The sequence below is a fragment of the Acomys minous genome (assembly GCF_964271855.1).
Source record: "Acomys minous genome assembly, chromosome: 17".
Taxonomy (NCBI): domain Eukaryota; kingdom Metazoa; phylum Chordata; class Mammalia; order Rodentia; family Muridae; genus Acomys; species Acomys minous.
The window spans coordinates 57430345-57454115 of record NC_140500.1 but is presented as its reverse complement, the minus strand read 5'-3'; the positions used below and the strand labels follow the sequence as shown (position 1 = coordinate 57454115).

General features: G+C 49.7%; 1 protein-coding gene across 2 annotated transcripts in view; it reads left to right on the top strand.

Moving 5' to 3' along the window:
* TGFA (transforming growth factor alpha) overlaps positions 1-23771 on the top strand; it is an 85755-nt gene that overhangs the window by 33160 nt on the left and 28824 nt on the right. For both annotated transcript variants that reach the window (XM_084766659.1, XM_084766660.1), the window contains exon 2: positions 2364-2417. In XM_084766659.1, the coding sequence (XP_084622785.1) occupies positions 2364-2417 (54 nt within the window). The remainder of the gene's footprint in view (positions 1-2363; positions 2418-23771) is intronic.

Genomic DNA, 23771 nt, shown 5'->3' with positions numbered 1-23771 from the left:
CTCAGGATCAGTGCCAGGTGGCTTTGACACTCACCCTAGAGGGACCCACGGCTCCTGCCTGCTGCCGAATCTGAGCCCGAGTCTGGGCTGTATCTTTCTGAACCCTGGTGGTGACAGCCAGCTCTGCGGTGGCCCCTTGGCTTCTCAGAGCCTTGTGTCTGCCAAGGCCGCATGTTCCTAGAAGGCCTTCCGACACCAGGCCACATGCAGGGGCTGCTGGCTCCCCAGCATTTGCAGGTGGAGAAACCCTCGGGCCTGGCTTATGGGGAAACTGAGGGCAAGGAGAAAAATCCCAGGAGGTGAGGTTGTGGCCTCTGAAAGACCTCTGGGCCTGCCAGGTTTGTTAGGCCAGGAGGGTCATACCAGGTGGATACACACCTGCTGGTGTGGCATGACCAGCCAGGGCACATTTACTCAACAGCATCTTGCACACTGCAAGGGAACAGACTCAAGTCTCAATTTACGATAGGAGATTTGGGCAGATTTCTGAATCTTTCTAAGCCTCTGTTTCCTGGGCATCCCCAGGGGCAGGGGACCTGGGAGAAACCTGCATCTAGGGTTGTGAGAAGGATGCAGTAAGAATGTCTGCAGAAACCTGTGCAGGTTGTGGACCGCTGGTACCCCACCTGAGAAGAGAGCCAGAACTAGGGCATCATGGGAACTGAGGGTTCTAGAATCATAAATAAAAACAAAGTGTTGTTCATTCCTCAGAGGAGCATGTGTTCTCTGTAGCCTGTTAATTAGTGCCTGCAATGCCTTTGTGAGTTTGGCAATCGACAGCTGACAGGTGAGAAGCAGAAGAGAAACAGGGGCTTTATGCCAGGTGGGGGACTGGCCCCAGCACACACACGCTGGCTCCTGACTTTGCTCTGGAAGCTGGCAGGGCCAGGCTGGGGGCTGGGTTTGTGCTATTTGCCCTGGCAAGCAGGGTTCAGGCAGGGGAGGCAGTGTAAGAATCACTCAGTGGTTTGGGGACAGTTGCTGACAGGCTGGTCATGCTCCTTGTCCTGAGGTATGCCAGGCATCTCCATGTCAGCCTTGACTGATTACGGGTCACTGACTGGCTTCAGCCCAGGGTGGTTTGTGGCAGTGCCCACAGCGTCAGGACGGGACTATTCCACATGTCTGAGGGCGCAACCCCCAACCTTGTCTGGCTCTGGCAGGAACGGAACCCTGGGTGTGTGCGTGGCAGATGCCCCTTTGAAATATGTCTAGGGAATCCTATGAGCATGTGGACTGTAGGGAGGAAACGCTTCCTCTGAGAAACAGGAACCCACTGTTGCATCCTCATGGGTCCTGTGGTAGAGAGGGGTGGACAAGACCTATCTTGATTTCTGCAATGGCTTAGGAAATCAGCCTTCTAGAACAGTCTGCCTGAGGCTCAGCCTTCTCTGCAGGGCTGCCCGAGGCATCCCTCCGCCTTTCAGTTTCGGGCAAAACTTGCAAGAGCTTCCTTTTTTTTTTTTTTTTAAATGAGAACTTACTGCTCAGTTTCCAAACACTTCCACTACTGTAACAGGAGGGCACGTATGGGTCACCTGTTGGCAGAGGTGGCTTTGTGGGTCACAGAGAGGCCCTGCCTGTGGGTTTGACACTGGGCTGTTTTGGAATCCTCGTGACTACATTAGGATCTGTGTCTCGTGAGGGAAGTCGATGGGAGCCTTGATTCCCAGGGTCGCACCTGCTGCCATCACTGGGCTGCTGTCTATGGGTCATTGTCCCTACCATACTCCGTACCTAATGGGGCCCTGGACAAACCTGAATACCCACCCCCCATGGCCTCCCAAGGAAGAGTGAGGTGACAGTTCTCCCCATCTGTCCTCAGCCAGGCTCCTCAGCCATCCTGGAGGTGGTGGTGCAATGCTCTGAGGCCACCCTCCTCCTTGGCTAGGGACAGCCAAGCCCAAGGAAGCTGACATACCTTCTAGACCCCAGCTGTGTCTCTTCAGCACAGCTTCAGCTAGAGGAAAGTCTAACCGTCACACAGGGGCCCCTGTGTGAGTATGGGAGGGGCAGACCTTGACCCATGAGTACCCTCACCCACAAAAGACAGCAACAGCACACCTGGGGGGGGGGGGCGGGGAACCTCCACAACAGGTGGAAAGAGATGACAGCCAGAGGAATACACTCAGAGTTCCCTCTGCTCCCTCCCGTATTTCTCCCGGTCTCAGCCTAAGTGGCCCCTCTCTCATTTTGCACTGGGCCCCTATTTCATCTTGCACTGGGCCCCTCAAATAAGGTAATCAGACACATCTGCTGGCCCCTTCATGAAGTTCTGAAGTCTTTGCCTTCCAGAGCGCCTGACCTCCAAGGAGGTCCCTTCCTGAGGAGATACTTAACCATCGTCTCTGCTTCCCTCACAGGTATCGTGTTAGCCGTTGGCCAGGCTCTGGAGAACAGCACATCTCCCCGGAGCGGTGAGTCCATCCTTCCTGGGTGTGCATGGATGGGGTGTGGGTCCTGCCTCCTATTTGGAGAGCTCCCTCCCCAGGGGACACTTGGCTGTCCTTGAACCCCCTGAGTCTCCTCCAGGCAGGCAGAGGAGAACCTACCGGAGGGCCTTCCCCATGGGCTGTGCACACTCCCCTCAGGTGCTGCCCATTCACAGAGCCTTTCGCCTGGTTAGACACCCAGAGTGGGCAGGTGAAATGGGGCCTGCAGCAGGAGCCTGAAGCACCAGCTCATGTGATAATTAGATTTCTGAAGGTCTTGTTCATTTCTGTTCTTTGCTTAGTTATACCTAGTCTGTCTATCTGTCTGTCTGTCTATCTGTCTGTCTGTCTGTCTCTCTCTCTCTCTCTCTCTCTCTCTCTCTCTCTCTCTCTCTCTCACCGATCCTGTTTCATAGGCTCCTAGCTAGTGGCTTCTGTTTGTGCACAGTAAACGGTTGTCTTAGTGATTTCGATTCCTGCTTTTTTTTTTTCTGTGTGTTGGGACAGGGGTGTGTGCGTGTTTGTGTGACAGGCACTTATCCACTGAGCCATCCAGCAAGTACCAGATGCCATAGCAACACTCACAGCCTGGACTTGGGCGAACCCGGACATGAAGCTAGGCAGGAGGTCACTTGTTCGGGTACCTACCTGACGGCAATACCTCCAGGCCGCTCTAGGAGGCTGAGATGCTGTGTATGTGGCTCTGCTCTGCCTTGCACCCTTCTAGACCAAACTAGGCACCATGCAGGCTTTGGGGCTGGGCCAGCCAGGTGGAATGGAGACCTGCTGGCTACTGACTGAGTCACTCTCTTGAGACAAGTTGGAATGGTGGCAAGTGCTGCTGTCGCCCAGTGGGAGGAGCAATCTTGGCTATGTTACCCCCTTCCAGCCTCATCTGTTCACATAGACAGAGTCTGAGTCGGCCTGCTTGAGTCTGCTCCCTCACGACCCTGGAGTGGCCGGTGCTGAGCCTCTTTGGAGTGCTGTAGGTCCACCTGGCAGACCCGAGCCTTCAGCCACAAAATGGCAGTCTCTACCCCATCTAAACCCTTACTTCCCTCTTTCCCTTCTGGGTGACCCTCTGTGGGAATGTGCCCAACATTGTGAAGCATTTAGGACTTCTGCTCCTCACACAGAGGCCCCCAAATCTAGTCAGTCCCCTGCTATGCTGACTGGGACTCTAGCAGCTGCCCATTGCCAGAGGCAAACCCTGCACTGTACAGAAAGCTCCAAGCCACTTCTCCTCGAGGGTCAAGGGAAGTGGCTCCCTGTCTGGCCTCTGGCTGCTCTCGCCTGGGTGGATGATTTAGATGCGGGACTGGTTCTTTTAGCTTTTGCACACTTCGCAATCTGGGTCCCGGCACTCAGGGGGAGGGGCCAGCAGTCAGGTTCAAACAGTGGTGACTGTGTCCTAGTGAACTCTGCATAGGTTGGGTGACTAACGAGACCTTGTCCGCCTCACTTTCTCTTCTTTTAGGTGACCTTACCAAAAGGACTTCTCAGTCTACCCCCACCCTGCTCTGCCACCCCCGGGGCTGAAATCCTGAGGTGGGGGCAGCTCAAATGTGTCTGTGCATGTTCAGGCTCGTGAGTGTGTAAGTGCACATCTGTTCACATACACGTGGAGGTCAGATGGCAGCACTGGGTATCATCCTTGGGAACATTGTCCATCTTTTTTTGAGATAGGGTCTCTCAATGGTTTAGAGCACACCAGTTAAGGTAGACCAGTTGGTCAGTAAGATCCTCTTGTCTCTGCCTCCGAGCACTTAGATTAAAAAGCACTCAAAAAATAATAAAATAAAATAAAATAAAATAAAAGCACTCAACAACATCCTTCTTTTAAAGGCAGGTTTTGGGATTTGAACTCAGATCCCTGTGGTTGAACAGCAGGCACTTTGCTGACCCAGCCCTCAGGGTTTTGTTTTGTTTTGTTTTGTTTTCCAAGACAGGGTTTCTCTGTGTTAGCTTTGACTATCCTGGACTTGCTTTGTAGACCAGGCTGACCTCGAACTCACAGGGATCCTCCTGCCTCTGCCTCCCGAGTGCTGGGATTAAAGGCGTGTGCCACCACTGCCCGGCTAAGCCCTCAGTTTTAACTTGTGATTATTTTGGTGTTCTCTTATGTTCTTATACTTATGTTTCTCCTCAGGGGAACACTGTTTTTAGAAATGTTTTCATTACATACTGAGTGACTTCAATATCTGAGCTTCCCTCCCCCATGCCTGGGTACTGGTGGGCTCATACACTAAGTTCCAGAAGGACCCACTGGGTGTCAAGATGAGGAATTTCAGAACAGTAGCAAGTGGGCATGGCTCTCCACTCTGTTGACCGGAACTAGAAGCAAATGAGTCCACGATCGGTTTTTATATATTCCCCAGTGACAAGGGCCTCTGGCACTCCGTAGAGTGAAGCTCCAGCATTACAGAGCATTGTGGAGAGAAAATTGCAGACTCCATGTGCCAACCAAGGGTGGGACACTGGCTCAGGGGAATACAGGGTTTGTCCCATGGGCCTTTTTTATGCATTGGGAAAAACACTCATGCCATTAGAGCAGACGGTTGTCCTTGGCCTTTCTTGGTAAGATCTTATTTTGTTCCTTTCCCTTAGATTCCCAAATATGGAGGGTGGAGGGTGCCAGAGGTGTGGGAAACTGGGTTGCATCAGCGAAGCCTTCTCAGGCATTTACTTTGGGTGGGACAGTCGAGAACATGGGGCCTTGGGGAGGAGGCCAGGATTCTGCAGTGGGGCCCACTTGGTTTCAGACCTTCCACGATCCTGAGCAGGTTAATCTTCAAGTGTATGCTTAGCTTAGTTTCCGCTTCTGTGGGATTGGGCTGAGAAATAGCCTGAGAATCTCCACATGCTGTCCTAATGGACAAGGAAAGGCCTTGAAGGCCTGGTAGGGAGATGGTGAGGGCGCCTTCAGGTTTTTAGGGGGCAATGTAGTCAGTGATCAATAGGTGATGTCTGCCCTGAGCTGGGATAGGGAAGTGGGGGTGTGACTGCCATGCGAGTGGACTCTCGATATCTACATCTTAAAAATTAAAGGATAAATGGATCAAAAATGACAAGCATTCTGAACAAGTACAGACTTCCTTCCCCCAAAATGTTTACAAAACAATGTTCTGTATGTTGTTTGGCGCATGTTTTTAATCCCAGCACTTGGGAGGCAGAGGCAGGTGGATATCTGTGAGTTCGAGGCCAGCCTGGCCTACAACATGAATCTAGGACAGCCAGGGCTACACAGAGAAACTTTGTCTCGAAAAACAAAACAAAACAACAACAACAGTATAGCTACTGTTTATGCATTGTTTTTGTGTATTATAGTAATGATGTAGTAATTTTAAATGTACAGGAAGGGCTAGGGAGATGGTTTGGTGGAATTGTGAAAATCAGAGTTCAGATCCTCAGGACCCACACATAAAATGGACAGGCATGGTGGTTCCTGGTAATCCCAGCACTTAGGAGATGAAGACAGCTGATTCTTGGGGCCAGCTGGCTAGCTGACTAGCTGAAACAGTGAGAGACCTTGCTTCAAAAGATACAGTGAAGAACAGTGCAGGAAGACACCTGATGTCAACTTTGGGCTTGCACACACACACAAACACAAAACAACAACAACCAAAAACCTAAAAGGAATATATATGTAATGTCCATGTATAATCTACACCATTTCCTGTAAGAACTTGGGCATCTGTGGGTTTCAGTATGGACGGGTCCTTGCTGGATACAGGACAGCTACATTTGATTCTCTTGGGATGTTGCATTTCAAGGATGCCCTTGTATCCTCAGATCCTAACCCTCTGGTTGCTAGAATCCTACAAAGAACTGGCCGTCTCTGCCTGGCCCTCCAGGGCCCACCCAGCAGGTGACTACACAGTCAGTGTGCCATTTAGACCATGAACTGTCACAAGAGTGAAGCCAATGTTCTGAAGTTCTGGAACATGAACCTTCATCCTTGCTGGTTGTCTGTTTATAAAACTCACCGAGAAACATCTGCTGGAGGCAGGGGAGGGTGTTGGCACCCGCAGCTTAGTACACCGGCTACACCCTCCTCAGGAAAGAGCTCTACCCTAGCTCCTAAAGCGCTTGTGAATGCCCCTTTTAAAGGGGACAGAATGCACCCAGTCACAAAGCTGTCAGGCAGCCGCTAGCCTCGCCCTCAGCCGCACCGCACGTTCCCAGGCTCATCTGGTTCTTTTCTCATGAGACTCACTGGAGTGGCCAAATAGGTGTGGCGAGGGCCCCTCTGGGCCCCTCAGAGGCAAGTTCCGAGCCACCTGCACACTCCCCAGATCAGCTGTCTACACCTCTGACTCCTCATCCTCCCCCTTGGCCACCCATATGGCCTCGGTGTGTTTGCCAGCTTGCTTAATTTAGTACCTGGAAGACAGTTCAAAAAGGATGAACAAAGTAGCATCACTGTGGGGTTCTTTGCAGGGCATGTCGCCGTCTTCACTTGCTTGGGGAGATGGTGCCCAGGCCGGGCATCAGCGGGGGCTATGGACTCCAATGTAATGAGATGAATGTTTGGGGCTGGACTGCACAGAAGGCGGGCAGGTCAGATTAGAGGGGAAAGGCTTTGAAGGCCCTCCCTGCTTGTTTACAAAGCAGGCGGACCGGTGGGCCAGCCACAACTCTCCTCTGTATCACCTCCTTTAACAAAAGCGTTTCAGAACTTCAAACCGCTTCCCTGTCCCATTGTCTGCAGTTTTCCCACGTGTGGAGCTGAAGTCATTCTAAAATTAGAAGGCTCACGTGTCTGACCCAGGCAGGCACACGGTTCACCTGTTTCAAATCTGTGTCTCTCGCACAAGAGGCCTGCTGTGCCACGGTTCTCGATAAAACCGCACACACCTGTGTGTGGTTGCCTAGCGCTTGCCGTGGCATGAAATGACAGTCTTCCTGCCTGCCAGGGTGTGTCCCTGTTGTACTTCCTCATCTTACCTGCTTCGTATGTGTGTGTGTGTGTGTGTGTGTGTGTGTGTGTGTGTGTGTGTGTATGTGTGCGCTCTGCATGCCTGTACCTGTTCATGTGTGTGTGCAGGTGTGTACATGATTGTGTACTTGTACACATTGAGACAAGAGGCTGACACATATGGGGTGTTTTCCTTAATTGCTTACCATCTTATTTGGGTTTAGGGTTTTTTTGTTTTTTTTGGTTTTGTTTTTTGTTTTTTGTTTTTTGGCTTTTTAAAAAATATTTTTCTCTTAATTTAAGTACATGTACCTGCCTGTGTTTGTTTACTGTGTGCGTATAGGAGTTTGCAGAAGCCAGAAGAGGTGTTGAATCCCCCAGAACTTAGTTACAGGTGATTGGGAAGCCACCGCATGTGAGGGTCGGGAACTGAACCCTAACTTTAACCCCAGTCTTAACCAAGACTGTAAGCATCCTTAACTGCTGAGTTGCCTACCTTTTTTTTTTTTTTTTTAAGCAAAGTCTCTCCCTGAACCAAGAGCTTGCTGATACAGCTCTGAGTGGCTGGCCAGCAAGCACCAGGGCTCTACCTGTCTCTGCCTTCCTAGGGCAGGGATGTTCCTGGCTTTTCGCATGGGCGCTGAGGATCAGAATTCAGATCCTAGTGCTTTCACAGCAAGCCCTTTGCCAATCTGTGTCTGTTGCTTTCCAAACAAAGGCTTCTCTGGGAGAAAGCAGAACACAGAACGTGGAAATCATCTGCTCCCCGGGCTCGATGGCTAAGAGGCATTTACAGAGTGTTTCACCTCAGTTTCCTTTCAGTGAAATAAAGGGATGGGATTAAGTGGGTGACTTTTCAAACCCTGAGTTACAGAATGACCTCAGTAAGGGCATGAGCAACATTTCAAAGGCATTCATGGAATCCCTCAGAAGAAATGCATTCAGGGTGCAGTGCAAAGACCTGGGTGTCAGTCTGTGCCTTTCCCCTGCCTGAGACAGGTCTCTGTGCTTATTTCTGCTGTATGCCTGGCTAACTGGCCCATGGGCTTTCAAGGATTCTCCTGTCTCCGCCTCCCATCTCCCCCTCGCAGGAGCAGGACGGCAGATCATTTTGAATGCTCTCATCTTCATCAGGCCTTTCCAAAACCCTAACTCACAGGAGCAGTAGCTCTCTCCTCCTCTCGTGCAGATATTTTATTAATTTACACAATACATAATTAAATTATGTAAATACAATAATGAGCACAACTCACAAAACCAGGTTTGAGGACAAACACAGTGGGTACGTGGTACACACGTAATCTAACTGGTAAGAGCAGAAATAGGCTGTCAACTATGGCAGCCACCTGCCTCAGCTTGTGAGGGCCGAGGGCCTTGATCCAACTATGGCAGCAGGGGAAGAGAATGCTTGGCACTGGGTGTGCTGGGACATGTTTTAGTAGAGCGAGGATAGGAGGGCAGCCATCATCTTTGGAGGAAGCAAGGCAAGTGATAAAATCCATAGAATTTCAGACTCTAGGCCTGCAGCCGCCTCACCGTCTTGTTTTTAGTGTGTTAACATTCACTTTACACACATCGTTGAGAACGTTCCGTGCACCAGGCATTCGCTGAATCCGGCCCTGAAGAGAACTAAGTGTGATCCCTGTCAAAGAAGGGATGATGATTGGTCTGGTCTGGTTTTGTTTGGTCTTTGGAGACCGGGTCGTGTGTAGCCCAAACTGCCCTTGACCCTTGACCAGATATGCAGATGAGAACATCCCTGGATTTCTGATTCTTCCGCTTCCACACACCGCCCCCTTCAAGCTCTGGGATTGCAGGGGTGTGCCATCATGCCTGGCTGGTGATGATGGCTATGACACCCCAAATGCTGACAAGGCCAGGACAGACCAGGGTAGACAGCTTTGAAGACTCGGTTTTCTTAGCCCAAGTTCCCAACTGCACAGTTTCATCTATTTCGTTCCATTGCACCTTGCTAACCTGGAGGCTAAAGTGGCTCCCAGTCTGACTGGCCACTCTCCCAAGCTGTGGCTGGGGCATAGCCAAGGAGAGCATTTCTCTCAGGCACCAATCCTGTCTGTCACAAACAGAACCCATGTCCTACAAAAACAAAACAAACCCAGCACCTTCCCACCATCTACCTGTGGCTGCTGAGACGGGGTTGGCCTCAGAGTCCTGTTTGGAAAGTTCTGGGTGCCCCGGATGGCCCAAGGGGTCATTCTCGGCCTAGCCTTTTACTCTGTCCTCTGTCCAAACATCCTAGGCTGGCCATTCTGTGTCTGCCTTAGTGACGTCTGAAGAAGAATCTGGTTGGCAGAAGCAGGAGAGGACACCTCCAGGGTGGCACAGGGCCAGAGGGCAGTGCAGTAGATTCCCTAGTTAGACCTGGAAGAGAGGAGCCCCACATTCCCAAGTCCAAAATGACCTGGGAATCCACACAAGATGTTTGTTGGGCAAGTCGCTGCCTTCCGGGTTCTGATTGTCCTAGCTAGTATTAGCTGTCAGTTGGACACAGCCTAGAATAGCCTGAAAAGAACTCCAATGGGGTGGTCATCTTTGTTAGGTTGGTCTGTAGGCCTGCCTGTTAGGGTTGTCTTGATTATTAATTGATGAAGGAGGGGGCCCAACTTACTGCCACTCCTTTTGTCCTTGGTGTCTAGCAGCTCTGGTAGTCACCATCGCTAGTCCACCTGTGCTGTCTCCAAGGGCAGGGCCTCCCCTGCTAGCACTGTTTACGAACCTGTGCCCTGTGCCCTGTGCTCTGTGCCCTGCAGCCTGGCCCCAGGTCCTGATCCAGCCCTCCCTGTGGCCTCAGCATCCAGTTGAGTGTTTCTCCAGCAGTGAGCTTACCTTAATGGCCCCGTGGCTCCCAAGTCACAGTGCTCTCTGCAGAAACTAAATGCAGGGCTTCCCAGATCACGATAGCTCAGCTCCTAATCTTTTGCTTTACAATGTCTTGGGCTTGGTAGCAGTGAATGAATCACAGAGAATATTTAGCATTTCTTAAGAACTTTACCCACAATGTGTATGATGTTGGAGCATGCACATGCTACAGCACATGTGTGTGCAAGTGCAAAGACAATGACAGTTGGTTCTCAGTGATCACCTTTGCGTGGGACCCAGGGGTCAAACTCCAAACCTCAGGCTCGCCTGGCAAGCTCTTTACCAGTTGAGCTGTCTCATCCACCCCAAGATCCTCAACACATCATTATAAAGTGGGTCCTTTGTCAGATGGCTTTGCTTGGAGGTAGGCTAGGGTAAGTGCTCTGAGCACGTCCAAGCTCAGGTGTCCAGCAGCTTCGTACGTTCAATGCGTGTTCAACTTATATTTCCCATGTACCATTCATTGGGCAGTCGCCTCCTTGCCAGTGGAGGAGTTATATACAGGAAACCTTAGGTTGAACAGAAAAGTGGAAGATGTTTCTGCCTCCCCAACCCTAGGGACATCTCTCGTCTGTGAAGACAGACTTGAGGACGACTGGGAGGGTGATGTAGCTTCTCTGTGTCCCATTTTGCCCTTGGTGTCTGTTCTTCTTCTGTGCTGTAAGGATGAGGTTTTCGCTCTGTGCGTGCGTGCGCTGGAGGCGTTCCTCCCACGTCCTCCCTCGCTGTCCACTGCTGTCCTCCATGCTTTGTGTCAGTTGCTGGAGAAGCAGATCCTATGAATCAAGACTGTCTTCATGAGGCTTGCAGTTGAGTGCTGAGGCAGTGGATCTGACACTTCAGTGCCGTGACAGTCATCTCACCGAGTTAAAAAAGAAATGTAGCCCCAAGTTCCCATCAGCACAGGGCCTATGAATATGCGTTCTTAGGCCCTGGTCACTTTTTGCTAGAGCTGGTGGGAAGCAGGCTCCCTATCCCCAGAGCCCTTGCTTCCCCTCAGCTGGATTCTAGAATGAGGCAGGTCTGCTTTTGAAGTGAACCAGGGCCCTCACCTCGAAGCCCCCCTTCCCCATTGGGATGTCATCTCTGGGATAACAGGAAGGACACAGTGGCTTTAAGGCAGGGGGGTGGCTTTGCTTCCTTGGGGTCTCAAGCCAAAGCGGCAGTTTCTAAGCTGTGGAGTCACAGAGCCTGCAGTTCACAAATTCTCCCTGAGTTTAGCCCAGTGCTTCTCTGCCTTCCTAATGCTTCGACCCTTTAATACAGCTCCTCACATTATGGTGCACCCCCCCCCCCAACTATACAATTATTTTCATTGCTATTTCATAACTGTAACTTTGCTGCTGTTATGAATCATAATGTAAATATCTGATATGTAGATGGTCCTAGGCGACCCCTCTGAAAGGGTCATGTGACCCTCAAAGGAGTCGTGCCCCACAGGTTAAGAACCACAGGCCTTGTATCTTGTCTTGAAATCATGGTCCAATTCCCAGATGTTTCACACATCCAACCCTTCTGTGGCCAGCTTCCTTTGGCTAAAGTGTGTCTTGAACTCGTGAGCCTGGGAGAAAAGGAGCGAGATGGAGCGGAGGCCCGGCTCTGTGCAATAATGCCGCACCTAGAGCCAGAAGGAACGTCTTTTCCTTCCCCTTTGTCGTTGAGAAGCTCATAAGCAGCCCCTTCTGGGGGCCTCCTCCCATCTCTACTCTGAGGCCTTGAGGGGCTTGGGCTATGGCAAGCACCCCTCCAAACCTTGCCGGCAGATCTAGGAAGGTCCCAAAGAGGAAGGTGCCACGTGCTACTCTGAAATCTGCCACAAATGAACCTTCCCGATACTCTGACAGGCTATGACATGCCTCTATAAAAGTCTGGTATCTTCTATTAAAGTCAGTTTTCAGCACTTTGAAACTGACACCTAGTTAAATAAAAGCTGCCACAGAGAAGGCAGAATCCTGAGTCTTGACCACAGGGACCACTGAGCATAGCTTCTGAGTCAACTCAGGTCAGTACTTCCCAGCCTTATCAGGATAAGCCCTCTCTCCCTCTTTCTCTATAGATAGATGGGTGGGTGGATGGATAGATAGATAGATAGATAGATAGATAGATAGATAGATAGATACAAGGGTTCACTCTGTAGCTCAGAATGGCCTTGGCTGACTTTGAATTTATAGCAATCCTCCTGCCTCAGCAAAAATCTAATTTTAATATCAAAAGCAAATAGTAGCTGAGCCTTTATTAATTACATCTTATTAAATCACTATACATAATGTCAAAACCTGCTGTGAGATTTCAACAACATGTTACAAAGACCTTGTATTTATTAGTCATATTAAAGTCAGGTAGTCCCAGTGTGAACTGACAGTATTGTCATGTTAAAGGCACACAGCCTCAGTGTGAACTGACAGTATTGTCATGTTAAAGGCACGTAGCCTCAGTGTGAACTGACAGTATTGTCATGTTAAAGGCATGTAGTCCCCGTGTGAACTGACAGTATTGTCATATTAAAAGTTAGTCCCAGTGTGAACTGACCGACAGTATTAGCCGAGTGCTGAGTACTGGTCCTTCTAGCATCATTTAATTCTGCAGCTCAGAGAAGCAGGTGACTTTTCAGCCCATCTTACACTTGACAAATCTGAAGCATGCAAAAGTTCTGAAACTTACCCAGGTCACTAGAAAGTGGGGGTGGGGTGTGTGGAACTCAAACCCGCGTGATGATGGGTTGCAGGTTCTGAGTACCCTACTGCTGCTATTTTAACCTCTGCTTGCACGCGAGCGCACACACACACATACACACACACACACACACACACACACACCCCTCATCCCAACACATGGTATTGAAGGGCAGGGTCACACCCAGCACCCATCCACTGTGGTTCCTAGTCTCTTCCTTGTGCAGTACAGATCGGGAACTGCTCTCTTAGTTTTTTTTTTTTTTGTTTTTTTTTTTTTTAATCTTCTGTTTCATTCAAAATTAGACTTGTGAGCCAGAAAAAAAAATGGTTCAAGGTAAAGGGTAAGGGCGCTTGCTACCAAGCCTGACGACCTGAGTTCAACCCCTGGGTTCCACGTGATGAAAGGAGAAACTGACTCCCAAAAGTTGTCTGCCGATCTCCACATGAACACACCACAGCATCTGGAAAGCACACGCACATGATAAATGCATGCATGCAAAATATAATAAAAATTAAAATTAGATATTCATCTTAAAGCAAAATGTGTGTGTGTGTGTGATCACATACGCATGTGCGTGCATGGAGAGCAAGTGCACATGGGAATACCATGTGAGCACATGGGCCTAGAGGCAATAGTTCATTTCCTTCTTATCACACAGCTATATAATCTTCCTCTGTCTGTCGGTGCTGCCGTTCAGCTGAAGCCAGCTCAGGTCCTGTGGTGGGTTTTGTACTTAGATGTCAAGAGTCCGTGTGTTTGCAGGAGTCAGGTCAAGGGTGCTTCCTGACAGAACTCCTGGCAGATCCTCATGAGGTGCCATGTCAGGAGACCTGTGGAACATGGGTGACCCTGTAGATTGTAAAGTCAGTTGCCAGGAACAAAAGCAGCATTCTCCTGCCTCAGCTATATCATGTGTCTGCTGGGGGCCTGGGATGACCACAGTGCAGGAAGTTTCTAGATCAGCAGGAGAGATAGAAAATCAGGCCTTCTCCCCATTTCTCCCTTACTTGTTGAAAAGATGTCCGGCAGGAAAACCACGGCCATTTGATAGCACTTAGAGCCTGGGAGCCTGTGTGTGACGTCACCTTTAACCTGAGAGCCTGTGTGTGGCGTCACCTTTAAAGGCGTACATAGCATAGCTGCTGAGTGTCCATCCTCAGAACCTGTCTGTCATCCCCAGGTCCAGCGGTGGTCTCTTCCTGTAAGAGTGTTTGCAGGGGTCTGGTCGTGGGGGCTTCCTGGGAGAACCTTCCTGTGAGGCGGCTATGTCAGGACAGTGAAACGTGGAGGAACCTTGACAATCACTGTATTTTAATACATCGTCATTTTTGTGTATGTGGCCGTGTGGTGCTGGGGATCACATCCAGGACCTTGGGCGAGGCAGATAAGCACTCTATGACCGAACTACTGACACGCCCCTTTTTTTTTTTTTTTTAAAGACTGACATTGTTTAGTATCTGGCTCAGGCCAGGAATGGTGGCACTTAGGAGGCAGAAGCATGCCTGAGGGTTTCAGGCCAGCCTTGTCAACATAGCAGGCTTCAAGCCAGCCAAAGCTATATAGTGACACTGTCTCAAAGAAGGAAAAATAATCTGGTTTTCTTTTTAAGTGAAAGAGTCCTTCCCCTGCTGCTCAGGCCACATGAGTGTGTGCCATCCCCAAAAGGAAACATCTCTGAGAAATTCTGGCCAGTGTGTGGAGAAACACACCATCCCATGGGACTGCCATACACTGCCAGCAGAGCTCCATATGTGGCTAGTCCAAGCCAAGATGAGTTGGCATTAGATAAGAGATCATGGATTTTATAGGTTAGTGTGTTCAGAATGAGTATCCTATGACTAAGTGTGTACACCGGTCATCTTTGTTTTGATTACTGTGGGTCAGACCCACTTCACCACTGAGATTCACTGGGATTTCCCCCACTGTGTTTAATAGTAACATTTATTCCCCTGGTTAACCTAGGCCTAGTTCTGGAAGCCTCTGAACCTAGGCCTAGAATGTTTTCAGCCTCTAAGACTTCCTGCTAAATAAGCTCACCCTTTCTTGTTCTTTCTGAGCTCTGGGCTGGCTGGCTCAACTTGGTTGTTCTGGCTCAAACTCTGAACTCTGGCTTCTCTCAGTCTCTCTCTGAATTGCTCTGCTTGCCCTCATGCTAACATTAGCAACATATTCTAATGTTGTGGCTCGTCCTCTTCAATCTCTCTCTCTCTCTCTCTCTCTCTCTCTCTCTCTCTCTCTCTCTCTCTCTGTGCGTGTGCGTGCGTGTGTGTGTGTGTGTGTGTGTGTGTGTGTGTGTGTGTGTGTGTATAAATTGCCTCCTCTCTCTCATTGCCTATGCTGTTCACTTAAATAGCTTCCCTTTCCTCTCTTTTCTCATGAGCCTTGGGTCAAATTTTCCTCTGATTCATCACTTTGTCTGCCACCCAATTAGGCATCACTTTCAAACATGGGTGCTTCCTTCTTCGAACTAATTTTACATTCACTGTTTGGGATTTAAGGCATGTATCACCACGCCTGGACCTAAGCTTCTCTTTACCTAAAATTTGCTCCATACCAGGCTGGCTTTGAACTCAGAGATCTGCTTGCCTCTGTCTCCTGGGATTAGAGGCATATACAACCACTGTCCAATGTGTCTGAATTCCAGCCACATCACACAGACCTAGAAGGTCTTTGGGTGTGATCTCTTGCCAGAGCAGCCATGTTCTGAATTAAAATCCTTCTATATGAGTGGTGTTCTTACCCCTCCCATGGGGTTCTCGAATGCAGCCACAGTGAGAACTCTTGGGCAGAGCCCTGAGTCTGACACAGATGGAATCTTTAGTGTGTATAATTGTCAGTGGCCATGAGGACCCAATGGAGGTGAAGGGACCTACTCCCTTCACCCAGCAAACAACAGCCATCATGCCCCTGGCAGGTGTGGACAAGGACTGTAAAGTTCCTATACATAGAGATGTCCATCCCACACCAAAGCCAGAGTAGGACAGAGGACATCCTCCACACCTTTGCCCAGGCCTCCGTCATCACTGCCGGTTCCTTTGTGCTCCATCCCTTCCACTTATCTTGGTAGTGACTTGGCAAGAGATCGGGGATCCCCTTTCTTTGCCTCGCTCCCCATCTCTGTAGACTGTCTCCGAACCCTAAGCCTGGAGCTCTATGCTCTTCCCTGTGTCTCACCCTGACACAGGTGTCCCACATAAGCCACTTCCCCACGGCCCACTCACCAACTGGTGCACCTGGCCCCCCGGGAGTCCCATGCCAGCTTCCTGGGGAGTCCATCTGCAGGGAACCCCTAGCATTCAAGTTTGCTCTCCGCTGCCGTGATGGGCACCACAACCAAGGCAACTCTTACAGAAGCAAAGCGTTTACATAAGGTCTGGCTTACAGTTTGGGAAGGCCAGTCCATGGTCATCATGGGGGGAAGGGACAGTCATGGCACTGGAGCAGTAGCTGAGAGCTCTACATCCTGACCCACAGTAGCAGGCAAAGAGAGACTGAACTTCCAGGGTCCTTTCCACACCTGCCAGGGTGTGATGGCCAGTGTTTGCTCGGTGCCACAGGGACTAGGCCCCTTCACCTCCATCGGGTCCTCTTGGCCACCGACAGTTACAAACTCCAGTGACACTCCTCCTCCGACAAGGCCACACCTCCTAATGGTCCCCAAACAGTTGGTCAACTGGGGACTAAACTTTCAAATGTATGTGCCTATGGTGGTCATTTTCGATCAAACCACCACTGGGTAGGAAAGAGTTTGTTTGCCTTGCAAGTCTCCATGCCAGTTCATGACAGAAGGAAGTCAGGGCAGGAACTGAAACAGGAACAGAGGCAGGAACCGTAGAGGAAGCTGCTCCCTGGCTTGTTCCCCCTGGCTTGCTCAGCCTGCTTTTATATATATATATGTGTGTATATATACACATATACATATATAAACATATACACACACACACAACTCAGTGCCTGGCCAGGGGTAGCACCACGCACAGTAAGCCAGGCTATCCCACATCAATCATTGATGGGTGAAATGCCTCGAAGGCATGGCCCTGGGCTGATCTGACAGAGGCAGTTCCTCAATTGAGGGTTTCTCCTGCTAAGTGACCCAAGTTTGTATCAAATTTATAGAAACTAACGCATGGTGTCAGCACATCTGCGCCTAGAACACTGACTCTGGCTCTAGGCTCTGCCTGTCCATCTTTCCAGCCTAGTGTGTGGTATGGAAAGCCAGTTCCCAGAAGCAGTGACCAAGTGACATTCTGCTTCCTGTGTAGCTCTAACACACACACACACACACACACACACACACACACACAGACACACAGGGATAGAGAAAGACAGACAGACAGACTTGCTCACTCTAGGTATGCTGAAAATTGCCCCTAAAGTGAATTTTGATATTAAAAAACAAAAACAAAACAAAACAACATTCTAGCCTTGGCAGAGCTAAGAGTTAGTGGTAAAAATAAGCTGGTTTTAATTATTTTTCTTCTCATGCCTAATACTTTTTCCTCACTGCAAATAAATGCAACAGCATTTATAAAGGATTTGTGCACTTGCTATGAATTGGCCTTGAAAGTTGATGGAAAGAGTTGCTCAGCCTGGACAGCCAGCACATGCCACCTTCCCGGGGATTGTCGCTGGCCATGCTGACAACTCAAACAGCCAATGGCCATGACCTTTCTGAGCCTCTTTTGGTTGGGCCTCAGTAGGAAACGTCAGGGCTGGAGAGGGACACACTGAAGGGGGTGAACAGGGCGAAGCAGGGCAGTTGTGGACACTGTGCCTCCTGTGTGGCAAGTGTCTTAGTGGCCTTGGGATGCTTCATGGAAAGCTTTGGCCACCTCTAAAACCACTGCTCTGGGAGCACACTCTCAGGGACAACCTAAGCTCCCGCCGGCTCTGCGGAATTTGACAGAAAGGAGATTTGCCCTCAGGCCCCCCGGCCTGCACAGGTCTATGATGGAGTCAGGTCTGAGCCTATGGTTCACCTTCTTCTGTCTTGACAGCTATGTGGGTACAGAGTGTTTTGGTGAGTGTTCTTTGAGGAACAGTTAGAGGCGCTCCCACAGCACAAAGCTTTTTACCTACCGCCTTTGAGATGGGTCCTTTCTCCATGTTTTCTGCACAAGAACTCAGGAATAACAAGGAAGATTCCAGTAGGAGTGAGTTTTGGAGGAAGCAGGAGAGGTTTGCTTGAGCAGGGGGGCTGAGGTGATTCCTCCTGGAGGAGTAAGGTCACCCAGTAGGTCTGCAGGCTACACACAGACAAGGGCAGCTTTGAACACCATCCAACATAAAATTGAAAACTTACTTGAAACAGTAAGGTAATTTTTTGCTTGTTTGTTTGCGATTTTGAGTTTCTCGTAATTTAGTTGTGTAGTTCCCCAGCGTTAGCTTTATAGGAAACAAATCACCTTACAGAACAAAAGGTCAGACACAGCGGAAGACTTCAAGTCTGGACTTTGGAAAACAATAAATATATGTAGCAGCGATCAGCACCTCAGCAGTACCTCGGCGGCGTCCACAGTGTGGGTGCAGGGAGCTCTGCAGTACTGCCGAGACCAAGGCGACAGCCTGCTCCATGCTCACTTAACCCTGGCTGAAAAGAAGCTAAATTACCATTTCCACATGTGAAATAATTACACTCCAGGAAAACACCCACAAGTGCAAATAAGCAGAAGCACTCTAGTCATGAGGATTTCCCGAACGCCTATTAAAAACGGTGTGTGTGTGTGTGTGCGTGAGAGAGAGAGAGAGAGAGACACACACAGAGACACAGAGACACAGAGAGACAGAGAGACAGACAGAGAGAGACAGAGACAGAGAGAGACAGAGACAGAGAGAGACAATGCACACATGTGGAGGTCAGGGACAGCCTTGGTTGTCAGTCCTTGTCTTTACCTTGGTAGAGGCAGGGTCTCTTTTCACTTGCTGCTGCATATGCCAGGCTAGCTGGCCTACAAGCCTCAGGGACTCTCCTGGTTCTACCTCCCGTCTCGCTGTAGAAGCACGAGGATTATAGCCACAAGCTGCTGCTTTACCTGGGTCGTGTGTGCTCTGAGAGGGCGCTTCCAAGCCAGTTACTCTGTAGCTGATAGAGGCAGGGGAGATGTTGCCTTAAGTTAGCCCATGGCCGACTTACCCTCCCATCCCAGAGTCATTGTGGCCTCACCTGGCTCTTTCCCAAAGACGTGGAACACCATTTTATCCCGTGTCAGCTTTCTGTATGTGACTAGGTCTGTTCTGGGGCTTTCCATGTTACCTTACAGAGGTAACTCTTCTCGTGCCAGTGTTAAAATGCTTAATTATTTATGTTTCATTATGTCTGTGATAATATTTGATGATACAAATCTATGTTTAAAGGAGCATTGTGTCTTTAAATATCTCATATCTTACCCTTAAAGGTGAACCTAGTGTTGTTTAGTCAAGTTCTCCCTGGTCCTGAAGGCTTTGACCGAGTAACTGGGTCTTCCCTTGATGGCAAATGTGTGAACGAGAACAATTTTATAGCATCGTGCTTTTTCATCAAGGCATAGTTTCAGCTAAGTAAATTACCTTAAAAGGAAAGACCTGTGCCGTTCCACAAATAGATCCTGAGGACACATTTTACAGATTCTTCCCAAGCATTCTACAGAATCTATATTTCAAAATCTTTGAAGGCCATTTTTTCCCAGGATGTTTTTAAACTGTTTCTGTAATTGTTGTTACTTGGGGAACTTTTTTATCCTTAAAATTTTACGTATACAACACAACATTGTGAATTATCGTCTTCAAAGATTTGTTCTTATTTACATGTATGTGTGTGGTGTGGGTGTTGTGTGTGTGGGTACAGGCATCCATAGAGGTCAGAGAAAGCATCAGATGCCCCTGACCTGGAGTCACGATGGTTGTGAGCCGCCATGTGGTTTCCAGGAACCAAACTTGGGTCCTCAGCAAGAGCAGCAAGCACTCTCAACCAGCAGGGTTGGGGATCACATGGCACATCCTGGGTAGAAACCCACCCTCCCCCCAATCCTACATACTCTAAGTTGGTTACCATGGCTTTGAGGCAACCACTGACCTTCATCCTAACACTGGGTACTCTTCAAGACCCCATCACACATCATCACAAGCTGATGTGGGATGCAGTGGTGAGTCGCATCTCTAAGTAGAGCACAGTTCACGTCACAGTGACGCTGATACAGGAGGGTAAGCATCTGAGACAAACAGATTGAGGTTTGGAAGCTGGGTGACATTTTAAAGTAAACATTAGCAGGTTTAAATAGTTCAAAGATGGAAGCATAAAATTTCTCTAAGAAAATTCAGAGAGGCTGAGGGGGTAGCTCGGCTGGCAGAGTACTTGCCTAGCATGCACAAAGCCCTGGGTGTAATCCCCAGCACTGTGTAAACCAGGAGTGGCGGCGCACACCTATAATCCCAGTACTGTGTAAACAAGAGTGGCAGTGCACACCTGTAATCCAAGCACTGTGTAAACGGGAGTGGAGGTGCACACTTGTAATCCCAGCACTTGTGTAAACAGGAGTGGCATTGCACACCTGTAATCCCAGCACTGTGTAAACAGGAGTGGCAGTGCACACCTGTAATCCAAGCACTGTGTAAACGGGAGTGGAAGTGCACACTTGTAATCCCAGCACTTGTGTAAACAGGAGTGGCATTGCACACCTGTAATCCCTGCACTCGGGGAGGCAGAAGCAATAAAATCAGTAGTTCAAGGTCATCCTTTTCCATATGGCGAGTTTGATACCACCTTGGGTTGTATCACAAAATATGTCTGTTATATTTATTTTATTGTATTATATTTATTTATTATATATTATATTATTAGGGGCTAGGAAATAGGGTGTTTGACTGACATTCATGAGGCTCTAAGTTTTATCTCCAGTACCAGAAATTTAAAGGGAAAAAAAGACTATTTATATGACAAAAAAAAAGAAAGGAAGGAAGAAAGAAAGAAAAGAAAGAATAACTAGAACCTTGAAGAACAAACAATACGGGGGCAAGTGTGGTGGCACATGTCTTTAATTCCAGCACTCAGAAGGCAGAGACAGGCAAATCTCTGTAAGTTCAAGGCCAGCCTGGTCTACAGAGTGAGTCCAACACAGTCAGGGCTACACAGAGAAACCCTGTCTCAAAAAAACAAACAAAAACAAAACAGGGCAACAGTTATAAAAAGAATAGTTTTTATGAGAACCACCAAAGAAGTCACTAAAGGGGGAAAAAATCCATAGTCAATATCTGTCCATTCTTTAATCCTAAAAAAGAATTCATATCCTTAGTATGGCTCAAGGGGATGGGGAAAACCTTAACACGTCACTAAGAGAAGGGGCAGGTCATTTGATTGGGTATCTTGTAAAAGAACAACTCCCCAGGCCAAGAAAAATGTCCAGGCTCGTAGCCGCCAGAGAAATCCAAATCACTGAGGTAGCACTGGTGAGGCAGGCAGGCATCCTCCCTGTGAGGTAGCACTGGTGAGGCAGGCAGGCATCCTCCCTGTGAGGTAGCACTGGTGAGGCAGGCAGGCATCCTCCCTGTGAGGTAGCACTGGTGAGGCAGGCAGGCATCCTCCCTGTGAGGTAGCACTGGTGAGGCAGGCAGGCATCCTCCCTGTGAGGTAGCACTGGTGAGGCAGGCAGGCATCCTCCCTGTGAGGTAGCACTGGTGAGGCAGGCAGGCATCCTCCCTGTGAGGTAGCACTGGTGAGGCAGGCAGGCATCCTCCCTGTGAGGTAGCACTGGTGAGGCAGGCAGGCATCCTCCCTGTGAGGTAGCACTGGTGAGGCAGGCAGGCATCCTCCCTGTGAGGTAGCACTGGTGAGGCAGGCAGGCATCCTCCCTGTGAGGTAGCACTGGTGAGGCAGGCAGGCATCCTCCCTGTGAGGTAGCACTGGTGAGGCAGGCAGGCATCCTCCCTGTGAGGTAGCACTGGGGGGGCAGGCAGGCATCCTCCCTGTGAGGTAGCACTGGTGAGGCAGGCAGGCATCCTCCCTGTGAGGTAGCACTGGTGGGGCAGGCAGGCATCCTCCCTGTGAGGTAGCACTGGGGGGGCAGGCAGGCATCCTCCCTGTGAGGTAGCACTGGTGAGGCAGGCAGGCATCCTCCCTGTGAGGTAGCACTGGTGAGGCAGGCAGGCATCCTCCCTGTGAGGTAGCACTGGTGAGGCAGGCAGGCATCCTCCCTGTGAGGTAGCACTGGTGAGGCAGGCAGGCATCCTCCCTGTGAGGTAGCACTGGTGAGGCAGGCAGGCATCCTCCCTGTGAGGTAGCACTGGTGAGGCAGGCAGGCATCCTCCCTGTGAGGTAGCACTGGGGGGGCAGGCAGGCATCCTCCCTGTGAGGTAGCACTGGTGAGGCAGGCAGGCATCCTCCCTGTGAGGTAGCACTGGTGAGGCAGGCAGGCATCCTCCCTGTGAGGTAGCACTAGTGAGGCAGGCAGGCATCCTCCCTGCTATGTAACATGTGACCACTTTTTAAAGCAGACTGGTAGCACTCATCAGAAGGCTTGAAGGGCAGCCCTACTAAGGAAATAAGCCCTGGGGGAGTTTAGGTTGAGACCTAACTGCTGGCTGAGGTGGGGGGCTAGCTAAAAAGATGGCTGGGCGGGTCAAAGTGCTTGCTGCCAAGGCTACCAACCTGAGTTCAATCCCCGAGGACCCACATGGTGGAAGGAGAGAACAGACTTCCACAAGTTACCCTTTGCCCTACACACACACACACACACACACACACACACGCACACAAAGAAGAAGGAGAAGGAGGAGGAGGAGGGGGAGGAGGAGGAGGAGGAGGAGGAGGAGGAGGAGGAGGAAGAAGAAGAAGAAGAAGAAGAAGAAGAAGAAGAAGAAGAAGAAGAAGAAAGAAGAAGAAGAAGGAAGAAGAAGAAGAAGAAGAAGGAAGAAGAAGAAGAAGAAGAAGAAGAAGAAGAAGAAGAAGAAGAAGAAGAAGAAGAAGAATTATTTTATAAGGAAGCTCAAGGTGCTGTGGCGATAACTGCCGCTGGGGAAGGGCTGGAGTTGCTGTGGGGTGCAAGATGGGATAGGCGTGGGGGAGGGGGGAGGGGCAAGGATTGTGTGCCTGAGACCCTGGTGGAGGCTGAGAGCGGCTGTGTGTAAATAGAGCCAATGCTTCTTGGGCTCTTACACTTCAAGTCCCTATGAGTCTGGGGTGAGGCGTCTCACCTCTGGTTTTCTCATTGCAGCTTAGGTTTGTGTGGTTCCGGCAGACTGAGTTATGTGTTTGAATTCCTGGATTCTGTTGGGTGCGGACTGTGATCAACCACACACACACAAGAACTTTAAGTCTCTCTTCTCTTCTTGCTGCCTTGCCTTTTAGAGGGGCTAGAGAGAGGACTTAGCAGAAGGGAGGGCAGGGAAGAACACTGGCTGTCCTTGCAGAGGACTGTAGTTCAGTTCCCAGCACCGATAAAGCAGCTCAACCAGTTTCAATTTATTATTTCAGTTTATTATTAATTATCATAAGGCTCTCTTCTGACCTCCAAAGCACCAAACACATACGTGGTACCAGACAGATGTGCAGGCAAAACACTCTTACAAAATACAGATAAATAAGTATGTTTCTAAAAGAAGGGCCATCACAGTGGAGACGATCTTGTTACAGATAGCAGCCAAAAGGAAACTCTTTCCACGTGGTGTGACAGACTGAGCCCCCAGAAACCGTGACTATGGCACCTCTGTGGTCAAAGGGACTCTGCAGAAAGCCTGCAGGAACTTGGAAAGGGGATTGTCCCAGGAAGATGGTCTGATTGTAGTCTCCAGGTCCCTTACGATAGGAAAACAAGAGGGCAGGAGGCTTGGTGAGCCCTGCGGTGACAGGAACACAATTGCATCTCAGGCTGGAAGAACTCAGGAAACTTCTGGAA